The sequence below is a fragment of the Hemiscyllium ocellatum genome, chromosome 13, assembly GCF_020745735.1.
Source record: "Hemiscyllium ocellatum isolate sHemOce1 chromosome 13, sHemOce1.pat.X.cur, whole genome shotgun sequence".
NCBI lineage: Eukaryota > Metazoa > Chordata > Chondrichthyes > Orectolobiformes > Hemiscylliidae > Hemiscyllium > Hemiscyllium ocellatum.
Window position 1 is genome coordinate 314377 of NC_083413.1, and position 27331 is coordinate 341707.

General features: G+C 41.7%; 1 protein-coding gene across 12 annotated transcripts in view; it reads right to left on the reverse strand.

The window, feature by feature from the left end:
• mecom (MDS1 and EVI1 complex locus) overlaps positions 1 to 27331 on the reverse strand; it is a 239013-nt gene that overhangs the window by 23238 nt on the left and 188444 nt on the right. For all 12 annotated transcript variants that reach the window (XM_060834453.1, XM_060834462.1, XM_060834461.1 and 9 more), the window contains one exon: positions 16762 to 16906. In XM_060834453.1, coding sequence (XP_060690436.1) covers positions 16762 to 16906 — 145 coding nt within the window. The remainder of the gene's footprint in view (positions 1 to 16761; positions 16907 to 27331) is intronic.

The window sequence follows — 27331 nt, forward strand, 5'->3', positions numbered from 1 at the left end:
CAGTCCCCGTACACCTCCATCCCCCATCACGAAGGACTCAAAGCCCTCCGCTTCTTCCTTTCCCGCCGCACCAACCAGTACCCTTCCACTGACACCCTCCTTCAACTGACTGAACTGGTCCTCACCCTGAATAACTTCTCTTTTCAATCCTCCCACTTCCTCCAAACTAAAGGAGTTGCCATGGGCACCCGCATGGGCCCCAGCTATGCCTGCCTCTTCGTAGGATATGTGGAACAGTCCATCTTCCGCAACTACACTGGCACCACCCCCCACCTTTTCCTCCGCTACATCGATGACTGTATCGGCGCTGCCTCGTGCTCCCACAAGGAGGTTGAACAGTTCATCAACTTTACTAACACCTTCCATCCCGACCTGAAATTCACCTGGACTGTCTCAGACTCCTCCCTCCCCTTCCTAGACCTTTCCATTTCTATCTCGGGCGACCGACTCAACACAGACATCTATTATAAACCGACTGACTCCCACAGCTACCTGGACTACACCTCCTCCCACCCTGCCCCCTGCAAAAACGCCATCCCATATTCCCAATTCCTTCGTCTCCGCCGCATCTGCTCCCAGGAGGACCAATTCCAACACCGCACAGCCCAGATGTCCTCCTTCTTCAAGGACCGCAGATTACCCCAGACGTGATCGACGATGCCCTCCACCGCATCTCCTCCACTTCCCGCTCCTCCGCCCTTGAGCCCCGCTCCTCCAACCGCCACCAAGACAGAACCCCACTGGTTCTCACCTACCACCCCACCAACCTCCGCATACAACGTATCATCCGCCGCCATTTCCGCCACCTCCAAACGGACCCCACCACCAAGGATATATTTCCCTCCCTTCCCCTATCAGCGTTCCGCAAGGACCACTCCCTTCGTGACTCCCTCGTCAGATCCACACCCCCCACCAACCCAACCTCCACTCCCGGCACCTTCCCCTGCAACCGCAGGAAATGTAAAACTTGCGCCCACACCTCCACACTCACTTCCCTCCAAGGCCCCAAGGGATCCTTCCATATCCGCCACAAGTTCACCTGTACCTCCACACACATCATCTATTGCATCCGCTGCACCCGATGTGGCCTCCTCTATATTGGTGAGACAGGCCGCTTACTTGCGAAACGCTTCAGAGAACACCTCCGGGCCGCCTGAACCAACCAACCCAATCACCCCGTGGCTCAACACTTTAACTCTCCCTCCCACTCCACCGAGGACATGCAGGTCCTTGGACTCCTCCACCGGCAGAACACAACAACACGACGGCTGGAGGAGGAGCGCCTCATCTTCCGCCTGGGAACCCTCCAACCACAAGGTATGAATTCAGATTTCTCCAGTTTCCTCATTTCCCCTCCCCCCACCTTGTCTCAGTCGGTTCCCTCAACTCAGCACCGCCCTCCTAACCTGCAATCCTCTTCCTGACCTCTCCGCCCCCACCCCACTCCGGCCTATCACCCTCACCTTGACCTCCTTCCACCTATCCCACCTCCATCGCCCCTCCCCCTAGTCCCTCCTCCCTACCTTTTATCTTAGCCTGCTTGGCTCTCTCTCTTATTCCTGATGAAGGGCTTATGCTCGAAATGTAGAATTCTCTATTCCTGAGATGCTGCCTGGCCTGCTGTGCTTTGACCAGCAACACATTTGCAGCTGTGATCTCCAGCATCTGCAGACCTTATTTTTTACATGATAAAGAGCAAAGCCCATTCTAACAGAAATCAGATTCTTGACCCACTCCAAGTCCTGTCCTCTCACCAGGAACTACAAGATGACAATTCCATGCAGATTGTCGACCTATCCAATCTGTCCCCTCGCGACTGGAATGCTTTGATTAAACTATCTCTTCACCATCTAAATTCTGGGCAATATATTGACATATATAAACATGCAAATATAATTACCCAGATCTCTCCCTGAAATATATGCACTTAGATGTACATAACAGGAATCCCAAAGCTTGATAGCCCCATTCTCTGCCAAGATTGGTTGGAACTCTGAACATCGTTGAGCATCACAAAAGCTGATTATTAACCCAGCGACTAATTTATAACTAATACAGCACAATCTCACTTGGTTGTAATCCTGGTAATTTAGTGAGTCTAACAACAGCTTCATGAATCAATGTACTCTGATAAAGAGACAAATGCTACTGCATTCTGAGGTATCAGCCAGTCATAATGCACATATGACAAAGTGTAGAATTGGTGCATTAGGTGTCCTAGACCTATGTGCTTTCTGCTGTATCAGTGAATGGGAAACTGTGCAAGTGGAAATAGCAGTGAAGGAAAAATAATGATTCACTTCAATTTGTTTCTATGGTGTGATGTAATATAGGGATATCAATTTAGATGTTGACCTGCCATAAGAACAATGGCAGATTGCAAGATAAATTAAGAACAAAGAACAGGGACAGGCTCTTCGACTTTCCGTACTAAAACTGACTTCACTTATAGGATCCGTATCACTCTATTCCCTCCCAATTCATGTATTTGTCCAGATGCTTCTTGAATCCTACTATTGTGTCTGCTTCCACTACCTCCATTGGCAGCACAGTCCAGGCACTCACCACTCTTTGTGTGAAAAAGTGGCTTCGCACATCTCTTTTTAACTTTCCCCTCTTGCACTTGAACCTGTGTCCCCTCGTAATTGACCCCACCAGCCTGGGGAAAAGCCTCATAGTTTCCACTCTATCCATGCCATTCACAATCTTATAAACCTTTATCAGGTCACCTCTCAAACTCTTCCCTTCCAGTGAAAACAAACCCAGTCAATCTAACCTGTCTTCATCGCTAAAATCCCCCATACCAGGCAACATCCTGTAAACCTTTTCTGTACTCTCTCCAAAGCACCCACATCCTTCTTGTAGTGTGGTGACCAGAACTGTATGTAGTATTCCAAGTGTGGCCTAACTAAAGTTCTATAAAACTACAGCATAACTTGTCTAACTGTACACTCAATGCTCCTTCCAATGAAGGCAAGCATGCCATAAGCCTTTTTTACTGCCTTATATACCAGCAATGCCACCTTCAGTGATCTGTAGATGTATACACCCAGATCCCTCTGCATCTCAATACTCCTAAGGATTCTGCCATTCACTGTATAGTTTCCACAAGTACTTGACCTTCCAAAATGCATCACCTCAAATTTGTCTGGATTAAACTCCATCTGCCATTTTTCTGCCCATGCCTCCAAACTAATCTATATCCTGCTGTATCCTCTGATAATCCTCCTCACTATCTGTAACTCCACCGATCTTTGTATTGTCTGCAAACTTACTCATTGGACCAACTAAATTTTCCTCCAAATCTTTTATGTAGACCACAAACAGCAGAGGTCCCATCACTGATCCCTGTGGAACACCACTAGTCACAAACTCATTCTGAAAAGCATCCTTCCACTGCTACTCTCTGTCTCCTGTGACTAAGCCAGTTCTGTATCCACCTTGCCGGCTCACCCCGATATCATGTGACTTCACCTTTTGCACTGGTCTGTCATGAGGGACTTTGTCAAAGGCTTTACTGAAGTCCATGTAGTCAATATCAACCACTTTTTGCTCATCAATCATCTTCGTCACCTCCTCAAAAATTTTGATCAAGTTAGTGAGGCACATCCTCTCCCACGCAAAACCATGCTGTCAATTGTTAATAAATCCATTTGTTTCTAAATGGGTATAGATCATGTCACTTCAAACTTTTTCCAACAAATTTTCCTATGACGGACGTGAGACTCACAGGGCTGCAATTTCCAGGATCATCCTGCTACCTTCTTCAACAGTGGGACAACTTTGCCTGGAAGACAATGGTGAGTGGGGTCCCGCAGGGCTTTGTTCTTAGGTCTCTGCTCTTTGTAGTTTTTATAAGTGACTTGGATGAGGAGGTTGAGGGGTGGTTAGTAAATTTACAGATGACACAAAGGTTGGAGGTGCCGTCGATAGTATCGAGGGCTACTGTAGCTGCAGCGCAACATAGACAGGATGCAGAGCTGCGCTAAGAAATGGCAGATGGATTTCAACCTGGATAAATGTGAAGTGATGCATTTTGGAAGGTCGAACTCGAATGCTAAATATAGGATTAAAGACAGGATTCTTGGCAGTGTGGAGGAACAGAGGGATCTGGGTGTGCAAGTACGTAGCCCTTTGGCCAAAGGGCCTGTTCTGTGCTGTACATTTCTATGTTCTATGTTCTATCTTCATAAGGTAAGCTCTCCAGTCCAGGCAGCATCCTGGTAAACCTTCTTTGCACCCTCTCCAAAGTCTCTGTATCTTTCCTACAGTAGGGCGACCAGAACTGGACACAATATTCCAAGTGTGGCCTCACCAGGGACTTGTAGAGCTGCAGCAAAACCTCGCGGCTCTTTAACTCAATCCCCCTGTTAATGAAAGCCAAAACACCATACATTTTCTTAACAACCCTATCCACTTGGGTGGCAACTTTGAGGGATCTACGTACTTGCACACCCAGATCCTGCTATTCCTCCACACCGCCAAAAATCCTGTCTTTAATCCTATATTCAGCATTTGAGTTCAACCTTCCAAAATGCATCACTTTGCATTTATCCAGGTTGAATAAGCTCAGACTTTTCTCTCTGGAGAGAAGGAGGAAGAGAGGAGACCTGATTGAGGTGAACAAAATAATGAGAGGAATGGATAGAGTCAATAGCCAGAGACTTTTCCCCAGGGCAGGATTGACTGATACGAGAAGTCACAGTGCGTAGATATGAGGAGGAAGGTATAAAGGATACATCAGAGGTAGGTTCTTTATGCAGAGTTGTGAATGCATGGAATGCGTTGCCAGCTGTGGTGGTGGAAGCAGAGTCATTGGGGACATTTAAGTGACTGATGGACATGCACATGGATAGCAACGAGTTGAGTTGTGCGTAGGTTGTAACTATATTTTACATTAGGATTAAACCTCGGCACAACATCGTGGGCCTAAAGGCCTGTTCTGTGCTGTAATTTTCTATGTTCTATTGGCTATTCTCCGGTGCTCTACGATGTCACCTGTGACCAAAGAGGATATAAAGATGTCTACAAATGCTTCAGTAATTTATTCTCTTGTCTCCCTCAATATTCTGCGATATTTCCCATCAGGACCTGGCCACTCTTCCTTTGTAATAGCAACTTGGCTTCGAAACTTGACACTCCCTCACCTGAGATCACTGTCTACTAATTCCTTCTGTTTGGTGAATATTGACACACTGTATTCATTTAGGACTTCACCTACCTCTTCTGGCTCCACATATAAATTCCTTCCTTTGTCTATGATTGGGCCAACCCTTTCCCTGGCTACCATCTTGCTTTATATATATATATATATATATCTATGTGTATAAAAAGCCTTGGGATTCTCCTTAGTTGTGTTTGCTAATGACTTTTCGTGATCCCTCTTAGCCCTTCTAATTCCTTGTAAATAAATTATTTGAGTAATGTTCTCCTGAGACTGAAGAAGTACATGAAAGCTTGTTGTTACAGCTTCAATGCATCCAAGTAATGCACAATAGTTTTTTAATAGCCTTCTTAACTCCACTCCAAACTAGTTATGTTGTTTTCTATTTCATGCCCCCTGTGTTGCACTGTGTGCAGTGAAATTCTTGAATAGTTGATTACAGTAGTGAACACATTTTCCCAAACTTTGCTGAGCATAAACTAATCCTTTTCATGCTGATTTTGTCCCACTCACACCAACAGTTAGTTCACAGTCCCCAAACGGATAATGTTATCATTTTAGAGCAGAATTTTCTCTTCTTGTTGAATTGTATACATCAAATGTATATTAATGACTTGTAAGAATGGCCTGAAGATCAAACTTGCATTTTCCTAAAAAAAGTTTAATGTTCTTTTAAAGAAAGTGAAATGTGTACAAAACATCAAATCCAATTGTTTGGAGTGCTTTTATTTTTATGTGTAAGAGTGAATGTCAGGAGCAATGGGGAAATTCACTGACCATTTATACTTGGATATAAATACACTTTCACATTTCGGCCAATCCAAATAGCCCAGGGTGTATGACTAGCAGAATGTGGTACAGCTTACAGAAATCACAGTGACATCAGCAGTTATCAGATGCCTTAATTCTCCAGGAAAAGCACTATTTGGTAAATCGTCTGAAACCACAAGGAGAAATGATTCACTGATTGCCATCCAAGGCATGTTTTTTTGTCAGTCTCAAAACACCAGCCCAATCGTGCATCTCCACAACATCAGTCTTTCTCTCCCAACCACAGAAACAATTATGATAATTGGTTTACAGATTAGGCTCAGTACAAAAGACAGGAAATGATCTTTTTGGAATAAAAAAAAGATGATTTATCCATTTGTGAAGGCAAAGTTAAAGAAAAGCAGCAGAATGGAGAAGATTAATCATAGGAGCTAATCCATGTGAATACTGAAACCAGGCATTCAGCCTAATGATCATTTCTCTATGATATAAACCATGTGCAACATGTGTATATTGTGTAATGTGACTCTGCATGTTCGTTGATTTTATATACAGGTTAGAATTGTTTCCAAAAGCAAATTAATAATGACGTCATTGCCTAAAATGTGGTTATTAAATGAGATGAAATCAACATTTAGATATTCTTAATAAACTAAAAGCACATTTCTAACCTTATCAACCGATCATGTAAATTTCATTGAGATGAATTAGAAGTATAATAATTAAAGATTAATTTTATTAACAGGGTTGTTGATTTTCTATGAAAGGTTCCATTGTACTAGCACCCAGTGGAAGTACCAAATACAATAGAAATTTTTGTCATTTTCAAGTGTTATAAATGCTCTATTGTTAAGTTGAAGAGTCTGAAACTAAAACTGTCGTCAGAATGGTTGATGCAGGAGAGTCGACATTTCAGGTGCAAGCCCTTCTTTCCTGATGAATATCTGAAGCTAAGAATATCTATAGCATTAGATAGAAAAATTAATTCACTGTAAAATTAACTTCTGCCAATATTTCTTATTATGACAACGCCAGTAGGTACTAATCTTCTATTCAAATATGAGGCTTTTTTTAAAAATAAGGCATAGAAGCCATTTTAAGTAATTCAGATATTTGGAAAATATGCCATTGGTTCTGTAACTAAAGAGTAGTAAGGGTATTTGCCTACATCAGTAGTAGATTCGCTAAGTTTAAGCGCAATTAAGTCATCAATGGACAGGCAAATGGACTTACATGGAATAGTGTAGGTGGGATGGGCTTCAGATTAGTATGACAGGGAGGCGCAACATCGAGGGCCGAAGGGCCTGTACTGCGCTGTAATGTTCTATCAGCTTATGGTTCCCCATGTATAATTATTTCCCTGATGCAAATTTTCCCCAATCCAATATATGACATTATCAGAGGATTAATGAGAATTATTGATGTAAACCCTATTTAATTATTTGGAGGACAGAAGTTTTAAAAGTTTGCAAAAAATGGATTTATTTCAAGTTTTGTGGGAATACATGGAATGTTTTCTTTTAAAAGGTCATTGAAAACTCATTATGGGCAATGGAGAGATTTTTCAACAAGGCTTCCTTTTAATCATATGATGGATGATAGGACTTTGAGTAGTGATTGACTTGGAAAGGTTCTTGTTTCATGTGGCTCAGGTAGAGGAAAGCTGAGCTGGAAGAAAAGCTGTCTAAGAACTAAGTGCCCAGCTGATTTCTCCCATTTCTGAAAAGAAAACTCTCCTGTTGATTTCAGGATGAAACTGATTTGTTCTTTTGAAAGTGTAATGCAACAACATCTCAAGTTTATTTTTCCTGAGCAATTGCGCTCTGTGTAGCGAGCTGATCCGGAACATTCTGTGCAATAGTCTTTTTCCTTCAAGAATAATCCATTGGCCGAAGTAACTTTTTTTCAGAAAACCAATCTCTACCAATAAATCTTTCTAAAATCTTGTGTGTGTGTGCATATATATATATTATATATTATATATACACGCCAATTATTGCATCTTCATTGAATAAGTTAGTTTTGATAATAAACCCATGAGTCTTTATTACAATCCAGGTTGTTCTGCTATAACGTGCATTTCGTTAAAGTTAATTCGCTGTAATGCAATTGACAAATTGGGGACATTATTTCTAAAGTGTGAACTTTTAAACATGTATTGGCTGTAGTGTGATTACATTGTCAACACTTTAAGCACTGTTTCTAAAGTATAATTTTTTTTAATAATGTGGGGCTGCACAAGAACACAACCATCACATTATAGAAGAGCTACCTGTAGATAAATTTTGCTGCTTAAAACATGATGCAGATAAAGAATTTAATTAGTAATCCTGGTAACTGGAAAAAGTATTAATATTTGATGCTGTGACCCATGCATCAGTGGGGCTAGAATAATGATGCATCGTTCCAGCCCTGGTCATAACAACAGATGCAATGTACTCTAACCTTAGACAAGAGCAGTCCAGTAAAGTTGTTTCCGTTTAAGTGTTCTCCCAAAAATATTTTTACAGTTATACAAATGTCCATCAAACAAGCATAAATTACAAGCAAGAAAATGTGTACTACCATATTAAAGAATGTGCATATTTAATCTGCAGTAAACTCTCTGACAAAGCATTAACTGTGGGAAACTCAATTACAAATCTGTAATTGTAAGAATATCCCACTTTGAGAACATTTGGTTTTGGTTTAGAAGTGTAAAAGTGCAATGTATCTTTTTTAAACTAGCACATTGCTCAAATCCTCCTGCTCCGAATGTATGTCCACCTCCAATCTTGCACTATTTTTCCTTTGGGTGAAGGCTGTAAGTTCTTAATGTTCCCCTGTTTATCCTCTTTATTTTTCTCAAACTAGAGCATATTTATCTCTTTGACATCCACTATTTTTTTTCTCGATTCAATTATTCTCCATTGTACTTCCTAGCTATCCATTATCTGCTGTATAATCAGACCGCAAAGATCATGAATGGAAGCCAGTGAGGTGGTATCTTTAACAATTAACAAAGATAGGAAGGCAGCAAAAGGAAAAAAAATCCTTATTATTTATTTTTGCATTAAGTCTGCTGAGAAAATTATTCCATATTTAGTCTCTTCTTATCAATGTGTGACAATAACGAGATTTGGACAGACATGAAGGGGATATGATTGAGTGTAGTTCAAACTGCCAGCTTGCAGGTCTGTCATAAACGATGTGGAACTGGCTCTACACCAAAAGAATAAGGCTAGATGATTAAGAAAACAAAATCGCTAATTACATTTTCAAATGCAGTAATTTGCTGAGGATAAAATATCCATCAAAAGCAGCTGAAAGTGCAGGAGTTAGAAAGGAAACATTGTGTGACCTCCTGACCTCGTCTTTCTTTACCAACTTCCTGCATCGTTACATGTTGAAGCCAGATGTTGGCAAGAAAAATATTCCGGTCACCAAGAGAAGTTTTAATGTGCACGTAATGTTAATTTAATCAAATTTCATCTTACATATTTCAGCTTTGATATTTTCTATCATTCCTGTTACCATTTATAAAAAGGGGAAAAACTTAAGTGAACTGGGAAGATTTTTATCTCTGTAATTTTTGTGATGTTTAAAAATGCTATGCAAAATTAATAAGAACAAAAAAATTGCAAAAAGTTGTGAGCACCTAATCTAGATTTAAACCTAACTATAGAACTTAATGAAAATGAGTGAAAAATAAGTCTTCAAAAATTTGTTTTCAAAAAATTATTGGAAAACAACTGGAGAGAAAGGAAAAACAATTATCAAGTTTTAAAGCTCTGGCATAATCTATTGTTCAAAACGTGTGGCTCAATAACTCACCTCTTCATGTCAATACCAGATTATCAAAGTTACAGTGAGTGGATACAGGAACCCAGGATGCAGAGTTACATCTAGCAGCCTGATACAATTTAGTTAGGAAAATGTACTCTGATCATTCCTCATTTCATTAAGCCTTTAAATGAGGAGCACAAATTAGCAAATGCATTCATATCCTGCCATCTAGTTGCATTTTCAGAAACATGAAATATCGGAGCAACAAACCTTGATTTCTCAGCTCTGGCAAAGGTCATCACTGATGCTGGTTAAAGCCCCAGAATTTGAGGACATAATGTCAGTGAAACTTAGAGTTGAGGGAAGACGCCATTGTTTGAATGCTGTTTTTCAGTTAAAGTTTAAACTGAGACCTCTTCGGATGGGCAAGTAGATGCCATTCATTATGTGAAGAGCCAACAGTAATTGGTTATTGGGCTGATGAATACTGATCCCCCAACCAGCATCACGAAAAATATAAAGCAGCAATCTACATTGTTGCTGCTCATGGATCTTTGTTGTTTGCAAACTGACTACTTCATTTGCCTCCAAAATAATATGGCTACACTTCAAAAGTAATCTATTGGTTTTAATGGACATTAGAAGGCAGCTCACTACCGCCCTCTCAACACAACTAGGGATGGGCAATAAATGGGTGGCACGGTGGCACAGTGGTTAGCACTGCTGCCTCACAGCGCCTGAGACCCGGGTTCAATTCCCGACTCAGGCGACTGACTGTGTGGAGTTTTCACATTCTCCCCGTGTCTGCGTGGGTTTCCTCCAGGTGCTCCGGTTTCCTCCCACAGTCACAAAGTTGTGCGGGTCAGGTGAATTGGCCATGCTAAATTGCCTGTAGTGTTAGGTAAGGGGTAAATGTAGGGGTATGGGTGGGTTGCGCTTCGGCGGGTTGGTGTGACTTGTTGGGCCGAAGGGCCTGTTTCCACACTGTAAGTAATCTAATCTAAATGTTGAGCAGCCAGCAATGCCCAAATCCCATGAATGAATTTTTAAAATCCTGAGCATGTGACAGATGCTATGTAAATAAAATTCATTCTTAGATTAAATTAGGTTAGATTACTTACAATGTGGAAACAGGCCCTTCGGCCCAACAAGTCCACACCGACCTGCTGAAGTCCAACCCACCCATACACCTGCATTTACCCCTTCACCTAACACTACGGGCAATTTAGCATGATCAATTCACCTAACCTGCACATCTTTGGACTGTGGGAGGAAACCGGAGCACCCGGAGGAAACCCATGCAGACATGGGGAGAACGTGCAAACTCCACACAGTCACCTGAGTCGGGAATTTCTTTTCTTTCAAAACTTCTTACAGTCTGTGAACACATAAGACAAATAGGAGAGGAGTGGTGAGAGTAACGATCGTTGAGATCAAGTGATGAGCAATATTTGTGTCCCACCAGAACCAGACAATAGTCATCTCTGAATGAGAAACGGTCCAAACACACTCAGTGATCTTCAACAACACGGCCATCAGTTAATTCCCAACTATCAACATTGCACAAGTCACCTTTGACCAGCAGCTTTACAAAACATCAATGATCCTCTGGATTCTGGGAATGCTAACAATTGTTATTTTCTTACATTTTTGTACCTGCTGAATTGTGAAAGCACAGAGATTGGTTATCCTGCTGAATTGTGATCTTCTTTCTCTGTGAACAGTAAGTTGACAGTACACAGGCTGGAAGACACTTGTTGCATTACATTGAAGGGCACTGTTTAACAGCCATTAACAATGTGGTATGAATAATATTTGTTTTGTGGAGGATTTCCAAAAAAGATGCCTCAATTTGTCAATATCTCCTCATAACCTTCAACTTCATCAGGTAAACCTCTGGTTGAGGAGAAAGTGAGGTCTGCAGATGCTGGAGATCGGAGCTGAAAATGTGTTGCTGGAAAAGCGCAGCAGATCAGGCAGCATCCAAGGAACAGGAAATTCGACGTTTCGGGCATAAGCCCTGATGAAGGGCTTATGCCCGAAATGTTGAATTTCCTGTTCCTTGGATGCTGCCTGACCTGCTGCGCTTTTCCAGCAACAAACCTCTGGTTGAGTTAGGTTGTGTAATTCAAAAACTAGAATGGCCAAGGCAACTCTCCCCTTTGGACAATAGCTGACATTTTGCACCATTATCACTCCATCAAGCACAGTGTAAAGTTGCTAAAACATGCTATATGTCACAGTTTCAACAGTCTCCAATCTACTTGTTTAATTGCCCTGGTTAAATAACTTGAGTTTAATAGTACTACTGGTTCACATTCTTCATTCAGAATTTTTTGAGGTTGGGAATTTATTCAGGGATACTCCAGGACCATCCCATATCTTCATCGGATGTACTGGAAACCACATTCACACATATGATTGGCTTTCCCACCATTGTTTAGGTGAAATTATGGGGTAGTAATAAGAGCAACACTGAGGAAATATCTAACAAGAATCTCAGAAAGTGGCTAATGTGTGAACACTACAATGCACTAACATTTCTGGCCACTGTTAGAAATTTAATGCTAATGAAAAGTTTAATGCTGGGAGCAATTTCTATGATCTTCCATTCTCCCACTAAGGTGCTCATGTATCAAATTTTAGAAACCTTTTTGAATATAGCAATGTAACGATACACAAAATATTGACAAGGATGTATAATACATTAAGCCTTGTAAGAAACCACACACAATATACATAATCATGGGCATCTTTGCTTGTTTATGGGGTAGGGGTATTGTTGGCTAAGCCAGTGTTTCTTGTTCAGTTCTAATGGCCCTTGAAAAGACGTTTTGCTTGAACTGCTGCTGTCATTTGATTTAAGTACACCCACAGTGCCGCCTGCATGTTCCAGGATTTTGACCCTGCTACAGAGAGGTAATGATGGGATAGCACCAAACAGGGTGTTGTGTGATTTGAAAAGAAAATTGTAGATGTTGGCTTTCCAGTGCATTTGTTGTCCTTGTTCTTCAGAGTGGTAGAGGCAGCAAATTTGAAAGATCAGTAGAAGGAGACTTGGTGAGCTGCCACAGCGCACTTTGTATAAATTACACACTGCTGCCAATGTGTATTATGATGGAGGAAATGAATGTTTAAGGTCATGGATAGGGTACCACTGAAAGGGGCTTCTTTGTCTTGGATGATATCCAGCTTCTTGGAGTGGCATTTGTCCAGGCAAATGGTGCGTATTCCAACATTGTGCTGACATGCGCATTGTAGATGGTGGACAGGGTCTGGGGAGTAAGTTACTCACTGCAAAACTCTCAGACTCTAAGTCATTCTTGTAGCCACATAATTTATAGGGTTGACTGGTCAATCGTAATCTTTAGGATTAAAATTGACTAGCTAGATAAATCTGGGTGAATTGAACATCAATAACTAAATACATTTTCAAAGAGAAAAGCTCATTGAAATATCTTGCTTTTCTTCACATTTTTGAGTGAACAACGGATAAAAAGTAAAAACAAGTTCTATTAAATTCACTGCTGTTCACATCCTCAGGGCCAGCTCATTCCTGCTCCTGTTGGTTCCAAAGAATTTCTTCAATGAACATCAGTCCTGTTGCTCATCAGAAATGTTTCTAATTCTTCTTTTAAAAAATTACATATCACTTTTGATGGCAATGTATTCCACCAATCAGACTATGTGAAAACACACTGACCAACTTATATATTGTTAAATTTGTATTCTCTTGCCTTGTGCTTAAAATAAATGCCTTGCTTCCATTGATAATATTTTTATTCATTAGTGGGATGTGGATAATGCTGATTGGGCCAGCATCTATTGACCATCCCTAGTTGCCCTCGAGAAGGTGGTAGGTGTGTTCTCTTGCAAATACAAGCAGAATGTGCAAACTCCACACAAATGGTCGCCCGAGGGTGGAATCAAATCTGGGTCTCTGGTGCTGTGAAGCAGCAATGCTAACCATGGAGCCACCACGCCACCTTCATTATCAATAGCTTTCAGAATTTTAAAGCCTGAATTTATGTTTTTAATCTTCTTTTATTTTAAGATTTTTACTTGAACTCTCAGATGTGTGAATGTCCTTTGAAGGTGGGTGGTTGCAAACAGCATGTAAAATGCTCGGGTTCATCAGCCATGAAAGAATGGGAGATTTGGATTGGGATACTGGGAGAGCCAAAGGAAAGCAAAGGTTGGTGATTTGCCATGGCATTTATCAGTGGTGGTGAATGGTGGAGGACAGCCCTCCCACCCAGTGCCAATTGAGCCTTTAAGGGCCCAGTTAAGAATCTTTCTTCACTCCATCAATGAATTTTTAACCAAAGGTGTGTGGTCTTTCTTCCAAGTGTGGAGATTACCTAGAAATCCTGCAGGCCATTATAGACAATCTACTGAGGGGTGTCCTAAGTGCAAATAACACCCTCCCCCAATCTCATGAATACCCTCAATCAGAGCTCACTGGTGACATGATATTAGCACTAATTCCTTTTAAAAGATGCTTGCAAAAGTAAATGATCTCATTCCTTTCAAAAGGACAGCATTCTACATTGTTTATAAATCGTGTAAAGAAAAGGAGGCTCAATAAAATTTAATCAAACTGAAGCTGTCATTACCTCCCAGATCTCATACATGTAGAATTATCTTCTATTTCTGCAAATAAAATGTTCATTCAAAAATTCACACATAATTTTAATTAAATACTTTACAAAATCCAAATAAATCATAGTAATTGGATACATGTTTCTGTCTAGTTTAGTTACCAACTTAAACAATTTCAAAGTATATATGTTGTCCGATCTACCCTGCAATTGGTATATAGTTTCCACAATGTGTGGAAACATCTTTCAATGAAATGCTTCTGAGGATTATTCTTATTTCTAATGCTGAACAAATTGATCTGTAATTCTGAAGTGTATGCCAAATGTTTTCTTTAAATATTTCATCATAAGTCAGATCTTCTGAAGAGTGGCAATCTCTCAACGATTGTAACTCTACTCTTTCTTTCTTATTCCACAAAAGAACTGCACATTTCTGACAGAAGATTTTGATCAGGAAACCTTCAGAAATGAGGAGGTGCATTTCCATTGTGAAAGTTCCCTTTTAGAGCAGAACCGTCAGGGGAGGGCAAACCACACCTTCTTCATCATAGCAGTCAGTTGTCGGATTCCAAAACAGAAGCAGTCACTTTGACAATTGTTACAATGGTACCTGTACATAAGGTAACTGTGTGATAATGATGGCAGGAGGGTAATCTGCCAATTGGGTAAGGAGTAGGGTGCCAGGTAAGTAGAGGCAAGAAACTAGATGGGTAGGTCCCAAATGGGGAGAGAATAGGGTGAACAGTGGGTGAGATGATAAATTATTTCAGGTTTGCAGGAGTGTATGGGTCATAACAGGTATGTTGAGGAAGAGGGATCTTGTCTCTAGGCCAAGCTGGGGGCATGTTCAGGATTGAAGTCAGATCTGGAGCTGGGGCTGGAATTTGAGGCTGGTTCAGGTGTGACAAGATAGGGGCCACAAGCGCTGTCTTCAGAACAGTTCTAATGAAGAACCTCTGAACCCAAAAGGTTGACACTCCTTTCATTCCACAGTTGCTGCCATACTGCTGAGTTTCTCCAGCAATTTTTCTTTTTGTTTCAGACTTCTGGCATCTGAAGGTCTTGGTTTTATTATTACCTCTTCTGATATCCCACCTTACCAACTGTACTTGAATAACCTGAGATTTCACATGAACTTTCATTGACTCATATACCTCAGGTGTTTATGAACTATTCTGAGTACAACCAAGATACTTAACTACTGTGTGCTCTGCAAGCATCTGAAACACACTCACTTTCCTTGTGATCTTATTAGGTGCTTTTGTTAATAATACTCAATCGTATGTTTTGTATAAAACTGAACAATACACAATCACTATAAGTGGATTTTGCCAGACATCCTAGAGACTGCTTAAATTGATCCCTCAAAAATTGTAACCTTGTGAACTGCCAGGCTTGTCCTCTAATATAAGCATTGACCAGCAAGCATCATTTCTGACATTGGGCTTATGCCCAAACGTCAATTCTCCTGCTCCATGGCTGCTGCCTGACCTGCTATGCTTTTCCAGCGACATACTCTCGACTCTGATCTCCAGCATCTGCGTCTTCACTTTCTCCTAATCGTCGAATGTAGCTTGGATGTATTCACTTAACACTTATAAATTTGATTACAGGAAAGACAAAAGAGCTAAATTTACCGACTTAATGACACATGAACATATATTATTGCTGAGTGATTAACAATACATGATTCAATTACAAGCAATATATAAAAATAACAATTTTTGTTGATACAATGATGCCAGAATTATCCTTTGATTTTAATGTTTGTAATGAGCTACGGGTGTAAATGTTTAAAAATGGAGTATCCCTTTTCAGAGCTGTTCACAATGCTGTAACTCAATAGATAGATTGTTACATCTGTAAAATGAGACCAGCCCACAGATTTATTAAAATCACTCTTTGATTATGATGGATTAATAGTGTATTGACTGAATAAGTACTGAAGCAATTGCTGCACAACTGAACAAAATCCTTTAGCTTTGACAAGGTTAAGGCAACCTATAGAGTATGAACACAAAGTTTTCTTTTCTTCACATGTATGCGTTTTGTTTTACAGTGGTTTATGTTTTATCTTTTCCTTGTTTATCATCTTTGTGAGCTCCAAAAACATTTCCCTGCTTTAGAACCAAAAAGGACTGATCTTCTTCTTGATCATTATCTCCAGGCCCAGCCCTTTTGAACTTATACCCCAATATCTTCAGTACTATATCTGTTCCATCCTCAGATCCCATAAATAGGATCTGATACCAGTTACAATCGCAGGTATCATGTTTCTGGAGTACTTAATAATGATTAACACATTTTTATGCCATTACATTATGATACCGATGCCCTAAATGACAAAGATGGTGAAAACAATATAACAAAAATCAATAAACCTGTATTTTGAGTAAGGCAAAAAGAATGTTTCCAATGTGGAAACCAACAAATGCTTTGTCACCAAGACCTGTTCCTCACCTCTCCTCCAAGCGCTCTGGGGAATGTTCAGTGTAGTTGCTGTTTCCAATGAAATTCCGGATTTCTGTAAAGTAGGAATCTTCCTTGTCATCCAAAATGGCACTGCTGCTATCTATTTCGGAATGAGGTGACGATGTCGCAGTACCTGTTGAAAATTGACAACCTTGAAATTTTTAAGTTTTTAACAGGGATGCTGTCACTTAAAAGAGAGGGAAACTGTATGTTCAATTTTTTAAAAAAAAATACAGAATTGTTTTAGTCCAGTGGTTACTTCGGGAAAAGTTGAAAAGTTAAAACTACAGAATTTCTCAGCAAAAGCATAGGTTAACAGGTTTCCTATCCCATTGAAATGATCAAACAGCTCCATCAAGTAAAGATTTTAACTTGAAAAGCATCTCCCATCATCAATGCTTATCTGTGCAACCTCACAATGTGAGGAATCTAAGCAATTTCCTTCAGGCTTCACCTGTTGCTTGATCATAACTTGTCGGGTACTTGGCAGAAATGTAACTTTCATGTGCGAAGGAGATAGGAGGTAGCTAAACGTTCCACTTATGTGAAAACAACAAATACTGGAGATTGCAGTGGTTTAGACAGCATCTGCGGAGAGAGAGCAAGATAACATTTCGAGTCTAGATGACTCTTCATCAGAGCCACTGATGTGACACTGCTGGAACAGCAGACAGTCAAAGGATACTCATCCCCAAATCATCCCCAAATCACCCCCAATGCTGGTGTATGCAGCACAAGAAGAAGATCGCACAGAAATGGTGATGTTGAAATATGTAGGTACTGAAATTATGCAGTGAGATATTAATTCAAAGTTTAAAACTATTCATCCAAAATTGACCTTGCAGCTACTTCTGGGAGGAGACATTAACACATTTATCATGAATAGTCTAAGAGCTTGACTAACATTTGGTGTGTGATTATGAAGTGTGGAAACACTAATGGATTTGGGGGCCAGCAATTTCACTTGCTGGCTATTAAATGCAAAGAAAAACAGGGACTCTTTTGTTGTATTTGGGAAGAGGAATTTGACCCTGCAAGCTGATGTACAAAGTGATTCATTCACCGATGCCATGAATTGCCACAAATTGTACATGAAGTTCATAAGCAAAGTTAAAATCAAACGAATGAACAGAAACAAAAACGTTGTACACTGGCTTGGAGTCTCGAAGCAGATGTTTGGAAGAGGGCTGTTCTTGTCTGCTCCAAGTATGGAACATGCCTTTGATATGGTAACAATAGTCCCTTTAGGATTTGTTCAGCATTAACCACAATGCTGTGAGAGTCCAGTATATTTCTCTCTTCCTTTAGTATTTGGGCTTTCATCACTGATACTGTTTCACTGACAAGTATTTCCCCTGTTTACCACTATTAAGAAATGTCTGGCCAGAAAAGACCAGCTGATAGCATTCTTGTCCAACACCTATTTTCACTGGACTAAAATGACATTCTCTACTGGCTAGGGTCCAGTTATACCATGTCAGTGTCACACACTGGTTACAAGACCTGTTGAGCTAAAATAAGTTGTTATGATCATCCTATTTCTTGTAGAACATCTATGTTCAATTAGAAATAGAAGAATGATTATGTTGGCTGTTGCTTGAGTGAAATAATGTTTTATCTTGACAAATACAGACATATAATGGACATGGGCAGCACTGACCAAATGAATTACAGTGTGCCGTTGTTAAATACTTTTCAGGTAAATAGCAGGAGACCTTGGCAGCCTTGTTGAGCTATGCAACTGGATTTCAGTGTTGCAGATACTTCATTACAGGAACTTAGAATTAATTATGGGGGAGGGTATGTTAATCTAGCCCAACAGGAAGAAAAGGACACTGAGACCTTCAAAACAGAGTGTCTAGATTTACTGCCCCATTTTGACCACAGTATTACCAACTGCCCTAGGGATCCCTCATGGTCTTTAACTGCTGCTAAGGAGACTCTTCAGATTAACTCGAGCCTGTAAAAACAAATCAAGACTGAAGGGGGACATTTTTATCAGCATATGAAAGCATAATTGACCCTGTCAGGATATTAAAGCGTTTCCCCATGGAAAGTGTCAAATTCCATATGAAGAATCAGAAGGAATGTTCCCTGTCCCCTATGAAACGTTTGCCTCACAGTCCCCCATAGGATCTGCCCATACTCTCCTATCTCCACACTGACATGAGTGGTGGTAGGCTGAGAGACAGTAATAACAATAGGCAGGATGAGGAAAATGGTAACGAGAGTTCTACTCTATTGTGGTTCTGTTCGCCGAGCTGGAAGTTTTTGTTGCAACGTTTCGTCCCCTGGTTAGGAGACATCATCAGTGCTCTGGAGCCTCCTGCGAAGTGCTTCTTTGATGTTTCTTCCGGTATTTATAGTGGTCTGTCCTTGCCGCTTCCGGGTGTCAGTTTCAGCTGTCCGCTGTAGTGGTTGGTATATTGGGTCCAGGTCGATGTGTTTGTTGATGGAGTTTGTGGATGAATGCCATGCCTCTAGGAATTCCCTGGCTGTTCTCTGTCTGGCTTGCCCTATGATAGTGGTGTTGTCCCAGTCGAATTCATGTTGCTTGTTGTCTGAGTGTGTGGCTACTAGGGATAGCTGGTCGTGTCGTTTCGTGGCTAGTTGATGTTCATGTATGCGGATGACAAAAACTTCCAGCTCGGCGAACAGAACCACAACAACAAGCACCCGAGCTACAAATCTTCGCACAAACCTTGAGAGTTCTACTCTAAATGATTAACCTTCAAATCACTTCAATTATTAGACAGGATAAAACAGGAAGTAGGTAGATGTTGGAGACTTTATGGCTAAATTTAAGAAATCAAAAAGCATTCAAGCTTGTTTTGGGAGTTGTATTTAGGACCTTGCTAGTACCGTGTTGTGTCAGACTGTACAAATTTATAGATTTAAAAATGTGGCAAAGGCAAAAGCGGTTTTAAATGTAACAAGTTAACTTTCAAATATATTAGAATTAACAGACTTGTATATATCAGAAAGGCAGTAAACTTCTTGAATACGCCAGGGTTTAGCTTTCTGCAGCAATATTTCTAGGACGAACAAAGGGGCAGACACAGTATTAGATGTGATAAAGTGTAATGAATCAGATTTAGTTCACAGCCAGAATTTAAATAATTAATGAATATAACATGATTACATTCAAAATTGTGATTGAAAAAGATAAATGTGAAACAATAACTAAGATTCTCAGTGAGGCTGAGTTTAATGGGATAACATAAGGTAAAGACTATCCATGTAAACTCGGAAAATCCATTAATGTGTAAAATGACAGAAGTTAAGTGGGAGGCATTCAAAATGTAACGTGATATGGTTTTAGTTTATTCCCTGAAAGGCAAGAGTCTTGCTTGCCAATTAAAAAAAAGTAGGAAGAAACATAAAACTAAAGAAAAAGCAAACAACTTTAATCAAAAAGCACAGATTCCGGTAAATGGGAAATATACGAAGAATAGCAAAGAGTGATGGCAGGAGATACAAAAATGGGAGATGAGAAGAAACTGGCAAGGAATATCAAAACCAACACAGGAATATTTTACAATTACTTCATAGAATCCCTACAGTGTGGTAGCAGGACATTCAGTCCAGTGACCCTCAAAAAAGCATTGAAACTTGATCCACACCCTCCTGTATCCTTCTAACTCTGCATTTCCCATGACTAACCCACCTGGCTTGCACATCCCTGGACACTACGGGCAATTTAGCATGGCCAATCCACCCTAACCTGTACATCTTTGGACTGTGGGAGGAAACTGGCGCACCAACAGGGGACCCACGCAGACACGGGGAGAATATGCAAACTCCACACAGAAATCAAACCGAGGCCCCTGGTGCTATGAGGCAGCAGTGCCAACCAGTGAACCATCATGCCACTGAAGATGCTTGCAAATCTTCAGCCTTGCATTCTGCACCTATGTGTCAGGCTCCCCCATCATTGAGGAGGAGGGATGTCTATGGCAGGACTGCAGAGTTTGGATCTGATCCATTGGTTGTTGGATCATGTAGCTCTGTTTATGATTTGCTATTTATGCTGTTTGGCATTTAAGTAGTCCTGTTTTGTAGCTTCACCAGGTGGACTTCATTTTTAGGTATGGTGAGAGATCAGAGTGATGCTGGAAAAGCACAACAGGTCAGGCAGCATCCGAGGAGCAGGAAAATCGACGTTTCATCCTGATGAAGGGCTCCTGCTCAAACATTGATTATCCTGCTCCTTGGATGCTGCCCGACCTGCTGTGCCTTTCCAGCACCACTCTAATCTTGACTTCATTTTTAGGTATGCCTGATGCTGCTCCTGGCATGCCTAGAAAACTCGCTGTGTAGTGTGAGGTAGAGAGAAGGGAATGGATTAGTGCTGTCATTGGCAGACTGTGATTAGTGGCATCCCCTAAGGATTTTTTTTTTGGTTTTGAAGTACAGCACAGAACAGGCCCTTTGGCCCATGATGTTGTGCAGAGGTTTAATCCTGATGTAAAATATAATAACTTAACCTGCGCACCCCTCAACTGACTAGTATCCATCTGTGTTGGGGCTTTAATAATTCATATTTTTAATGATAACATAGAAAGCCAGGTATTCAATTTGCTGATGACACAAAGATAAATAACATTATAAGAATTGCAGATGGCAAGATAAAATTACAAAGAGATATTAGGTTAACAAAATGAAAAACATTGCAGCAAATGGATTTCAAGGTTGGCAAATTTAAAGTCCCCCACTTAGGGTCTAAACATTGTGAAATGAAGGTATAAAAGGTGATAAGTTAGAAACATAGACAGGCAGACACAGATGGAATTCTAACCAGGTCAGCAGGAGGTGATGCACTTGGACAAGACAAACAAGACATGATGCTGGAAAGCACTGAAAATCAGAAGGTTCTTGGTATGCATGTCCACCAGTCCCTCAAGATAACAGAACAAATGGATAAAGTGTTTAAGAAGGAATATGGGATATTTGCCTTTATTATCTAAGGAGCAGGGAGATTATGCTGGAAGGAAAGCAGAAATTGCTGGAAAAGCTCAGCAGATCTGGCAGCATCTGTGGAGATAAATGAGAGTTAATGTTTCGAGGCAAATGATTCTTCCCCAGCACCTTTCCTTAGGTCACTTGACCCGAAATGTTAACTCTGATTTCTCTCCACAGATGCTGCCAGACTTGCTGAGTTTTTCCAGTAATTTCTATTTTTTTAATGATTTACAGCATCTGCAGTTCCATGGAAGAAACATAGTATAGTACAGCACAGTTCAGGATCTTCGGCCTTCAATGTTATGCCGACCTTTGATCCTACACGGAGATCAAACTAACCTACATACCCTTCAATTTGTTATCATCCATGTGCCTACCCAAGAGTCACTTAAATTCCCTATGTATCTGACTCTACTACCATCACTGGCAGTGCATTTCACGCACCCACTACTCTATCTATATAACCTACCTCTGACATCCCCCCAAAATCTTCCTCCAATCACCTGAAAATTATGCCCCCTTGTGATAGCCATTTCTGCCCTGCGAAAACAGTTTCTGACTATTCACTCTATCCATTATGAACTAAGTAATATGAGTCTCAACTTAGGTAGAGCTTAAGATTAAAAATGGCAGGAGATCTCAGACCCATGTTATGCTCCTCTTGCTCAATGTGGAAGCAAGAGCAGAAGTGTGTCCAGCTGCAGCTCTTGTTAGACCACATGGCGGCTCAGGAGCTGCGAATGGATTCACTTTAAAGCATCCGCGATGCTGAGGGGGTCGTGGATAACACATGTAGTGAATTGGTCACATCTCAGATTAGGATTGCTGAGGGAGAAAGGGAATGAGTGACCAAAAGGCAGAGAAAAAGCAGGAAGGCAGTGCTGGTGTCCCCTGCGGTCATCTCCCTCCAAAACAGGTATAATCGCTTTGGATACTGTTGGGGGATATGGCTCACCAGGGGAGGGAAGCAGTACCCTGATTCATGGCACTGTGCCTGGCTCTGCTGTACAGAAAGGCAGGAAAAAAGAGTGGAAGGGCTATAGTAAGAGGGGATTCAATTATAAGGGGAGTAGATAGATGGTTCTGTGGTCAAAAATGAGACTCTCAAATGGTATGTTGCCTCCCAGGTGTATCGGTCAGGGATGTCTTGGATTGGCTGCAGAAAATTCTTAAGGGGGAGGGGAACAGCCAGTTGTCATGTTGCATGAAGGCACCAATGATATAGGTAAGAAAAATGGGATGAGGTCCTACACGAAGAATTTAGGGAGTAAGGAACCAAGTTAAGCACTTCGGGGACAGTGACCACAACTCGGTGACTTTTACTTTAGTGATGGAGAGGGATAAGTGTGCGCCGCAGGGCAAGAGTTATAGCTGGGGGCAGGGAAATTATGATGCAGTGAGGCATGACTTAGGATGTGTGGATTGGAAAAACAGGCTTCAAGAGAAGAACACTAATGAGATGTGGGGATTGTTCAAGGAGCAGCTACTACGTGTCCTCGATAAGTATGTACCAGTCAGGCATGGTGTAAAGGGCCTTGTGAGGCAGCCGTGGTTTAGTAAGGAATTGGAATCCCTTGTGAAAGGGAAGAAGGCGGCATATGTAAAGATGAGGTGTGAAGGTTCAGTTGGGGCGATAGAGAGTTATAAGGTAGCCAGGAAGGATCTAAAGAGAGAGCTAAGAGAAGCGAGAAGGGGACATGAAAAGTCTTTAGCTGGTAGGATTAGGGAAAACCCAAAGGCTTTCTATAGGTATGTCAGGAATAAAAGGATGACTAGGGTAGGTATCCGTCCAGTCAAGGATAGTAGTGGGAAGTTGGGTGTGGAGGCGGAGGAGATTGGAGAGACACTAAATCAATACTTTTCATCAGTATTCACTCAGGAACAGGACACTGTTGCTGATGTGAATATGGAGTCACAAATGATTAGAATGGATGGCCTGGAAATATGCAGGGAAGAGGTTCTGGGAATATTGGAGAGGATGAAAATAGATAAGTCTCCTGGGCCTGATGGCATTTACCCTAGGATCCTATGGGAAGCTAGGGAGGAGATAGCAGAGCCATTGGCCTGGATTTTTATGTCGTCATTGTTAACGGGAATAGTACCAGAGGACTGGAGGATAGCGAATGTGGTCCCCTTGTTCAAGAAAGGGAGTAGGGATAGCCCTAGTAACTATAGGCCAGTGAGTCTGACTTCAGTGGTGGGCAAAGTCTTAGAGAGAATGGTAAGGGATAAGATTTATGAACATCTGGATAGGAATAACGTGATCAAGGATAGCCAGCATGGTTTTGTGAAGGGCAGGTCGTGCCTCACAAACCTTATTGAGTTCTTTGAGAAGGTGACTAAGGAAGTGGACGAGGGTAAAGCAGTAGATGTTGTGTATATGGATTTTAGTAAGGCGTTCGATAAGGTTCCCCATGGTAGGCTAATGCTAAAACTACGGAGGTATGGCATTGAGGATACATTAGAGGTTTGGATTAGGAATTGGCTGGCTGGAAGGAGACAGAGGGTAGTAGTTGATGGACTATGTTCATCTTGGAGTGCAGTTACTAGCGGTGTACCACAAGGATCTGTTTTGGGACCATTGCTTTTTGTTATCTTTATAAATGATCTAGAGGAAGGGCTTGAAAGCTGGGTAAGCAAGTTTGCGGATGACACAAAAGTCGGTGGAGTTGTGGATAGTGAGGAAGGAAGTGGTAGGTTACAGCGGGATATAGATAAGTTGCAGAGCTGGGCAGAAATGTGGCAAATGGAATTCAATGTAGCTAAGTGTGAAGTCATTCACTTTGGTAGGAGTAACAAGAAGATGGATTACTGGGCTAATGGTAGGCTACTTGGTAGTGTGGATGAGCAGAGGGATCTTGGTGTCCATGTACACAGATCTCTGAAAGTTGCCACCCAGGTAAATAGTGCTGTGAGGAAGGCATATGGTGTACTGGGCTTTATTGGTAGAGGAATTGAGTTCCGGAGTCCTGAGGTCATGTTGCAACTGTATAAGACTCTGGTGCGGCCTCATCTGGAGTATTGTGTGCAGTTTTGGTCGCCATACTATAGGAAGGATGTGGAGGCATTGGAACGAGTGCAGAGGAGGTTTACTAGGATGTTGCCTGGAATGGTAGGAAAATCTTATGAGGAAAGGCTGAGGCACTTGGGGCTGTTCTCATTGGAGAAGAGAAGGTTTAGGGGAGATTTGATAGAGGTGTATAAGATGATTAGGGGTTTAGATAGGGTCGACACTGAGAACCTTTTACCGCTAATGGAGTCAGGTGTTACTAGGGGACACAGCTTTAAATTAAGGGGTGGTAGGTATAGGACAGATGTTAGGGGTAGATTCTTCACACAGCGGGTTGTGAGTTCATGGAATGCCCTGCCAGTAGCAGTGGTGAACTCTCCTTCTTTATGGTCATTTAAGTGGGCATTGGATAGGCATTTGGAAGTTATTGGGCTAGTGTAGATTAGGTAGGATTCGGTCGGCGCAACATTGAGGGCCGAAGGGCCTGTACTGCGCTGTATCTTTCTATGTTCTATGTTAAAACGTAGGACCCCAAAGGTAGTAACCTCAGGATTGCTACCAGTGCCACGTACTACTCAGAGTTGAAAAAAAGAATAGGCAGGATGAATGAGTGGCTGAGAAATGATGTAGGAGGGATGAGTTCAGATTTCTGGGACATTGGGACCGATTCTGGGGGAGGTGGGACTATTATAAATTGGATGGTCTACACCTGTGCTGGACTGGACCCCATGTCCTTGGGGTGCTTCTGCTAATGCTGTTATGCAGGGTTTAAACTAATGTGGCAGGGGGTTGGGAACCAAATGAGGAGGTTGGTGGACAGGAAGGAGGGAGGAAGGAGGTAGCACAGTTCTCCTTCCGCATCCTCCGCTCCACACTTGCAGCAATGTACCGGCAACTAACCTCTCTACAGCCCTGCCTCAGCTGAGGGCCGCACTCTCTCAGAACCGCAAAGGAAAGAATGCCTCATCTTCTGCCTCGGAACATTTCAACCCCAGGGCATCAATGTGGACTTCACCTGTTCCTTCATTTCTCCTCCCCACCCCCCGGCTTACCTCAGTTCCAACCTTCCAACTCAGCACCGCCACCATGTCCTGTCCTACCTGCCAATCTCCCTTCCCACCTATCCGCTCAACCCTCCTCTCTGACCTATCACCTCCACCCCCACCCCCATACTCTTTGCTACCTTCTCCCCAGCCCTACCCCCCCCCCCCCTCATTTATCTCTCCACCCTGGAGGCTCCCTGCCTCTATTTCTGATGAAGGGCTTTTGCCCAAAACGTCGATTTTCCTGCTCCTCGGATGCTGCCTGACCTGCTGTGCTTTTCCAGCATCACTCTGATCTAAACTCTGGTTTCCAGCATCTGCAGTCCTCACTTTTGCCTAGGAAGGAGGTACTAACTAAAGCCTGTGAGGAACTAGATAATGAAGAGAGAATGACTAAGGGGACGAGTAAGCAGGAAGTTGAGGATGAACACAGAGGGACTCGTGGTCTGAGGTGCATTTGTTTCAATGCAACAAGTATAGCAGGTAAGGCAGATGAACTTAGGACTTGGATTAGTACCTGGGAATATGTGTTATTGCTATTACTGAGACTTGAGAGAAGGGCATGATTGGAAACTAAATATCCCAGAATACAGATGCTTCAGGCAGGATGGATTGGGAGGTATAAGGGACAGAGGAGTTGCATTACTGGTCAGAGAGGATATCATAGCTGTGCTGAAGGAGGGCACTATGGACACCTCGAGTAGTGAGGCAATATGGGCAGAGCTCAGAAATAGGAAGGGTGCGGTAACAATGTTGGGTCTGTACTACAGGCCTCCCAATAGAGAACATGAGACAGAGGTACAAATATGTAAACAGATTATGAAAAGACGTAGGAGCAACAGGGTGGTGATGATAGGAGATTTTAATTTTCCCAATATTGACTGGGATTGACTTAGTGAACGAGGTCTGGATAGAGCAGAATTTGGAAGGAGCATCTAGGAATGTCTTCTACAACAGTATAGAATAGCCCCTCAGGAAGGGGCCAAACTGGACCTGATGTTGGGAGAGGAGTTCGGCTAGGTGGTTGAAGTTTCAGTAGGAAATTCCATTGGGAATAGTGGTCACAATTCCAAAGACAAGGGTGGTTCTGAAGGAATAGTGCAAAATTTGGGGAACGGCCAACTCTTGCAAAATTCAGCAGGAGCTGGGGAATCTAGGTTGGGTGCAGCTGTATGAAGGGAAATCCACATTCGATATGTGGGAGGCTTTTGAAGAGAAGTTGATTAGAGTTCAGAAGAGATATGTTCCTGTGAAAATAAGGGGAAAAATTGCAAGATTAGGGAAACATGGATGACAGGTGAAATTGTGAAACTAGCTAAGAGGTAAAAGGATGCTACATAAAGTCTCAGCGAATGAAGGCAGATGAAGATTTGGAAGAATATCGGGAATATAGGACCAATCTGAAATGAGGAGTCGTGAGATTTCCTTAACCCTGCTCGCTAAGGATAAGTCCCAAAGCCTTTTATTCATATATATGGAGCAAGACGGTAACTAGGGAAAGGGTTGGCCCACTAAAAGAGAAAGGCAGAAAGATATGCTTGGA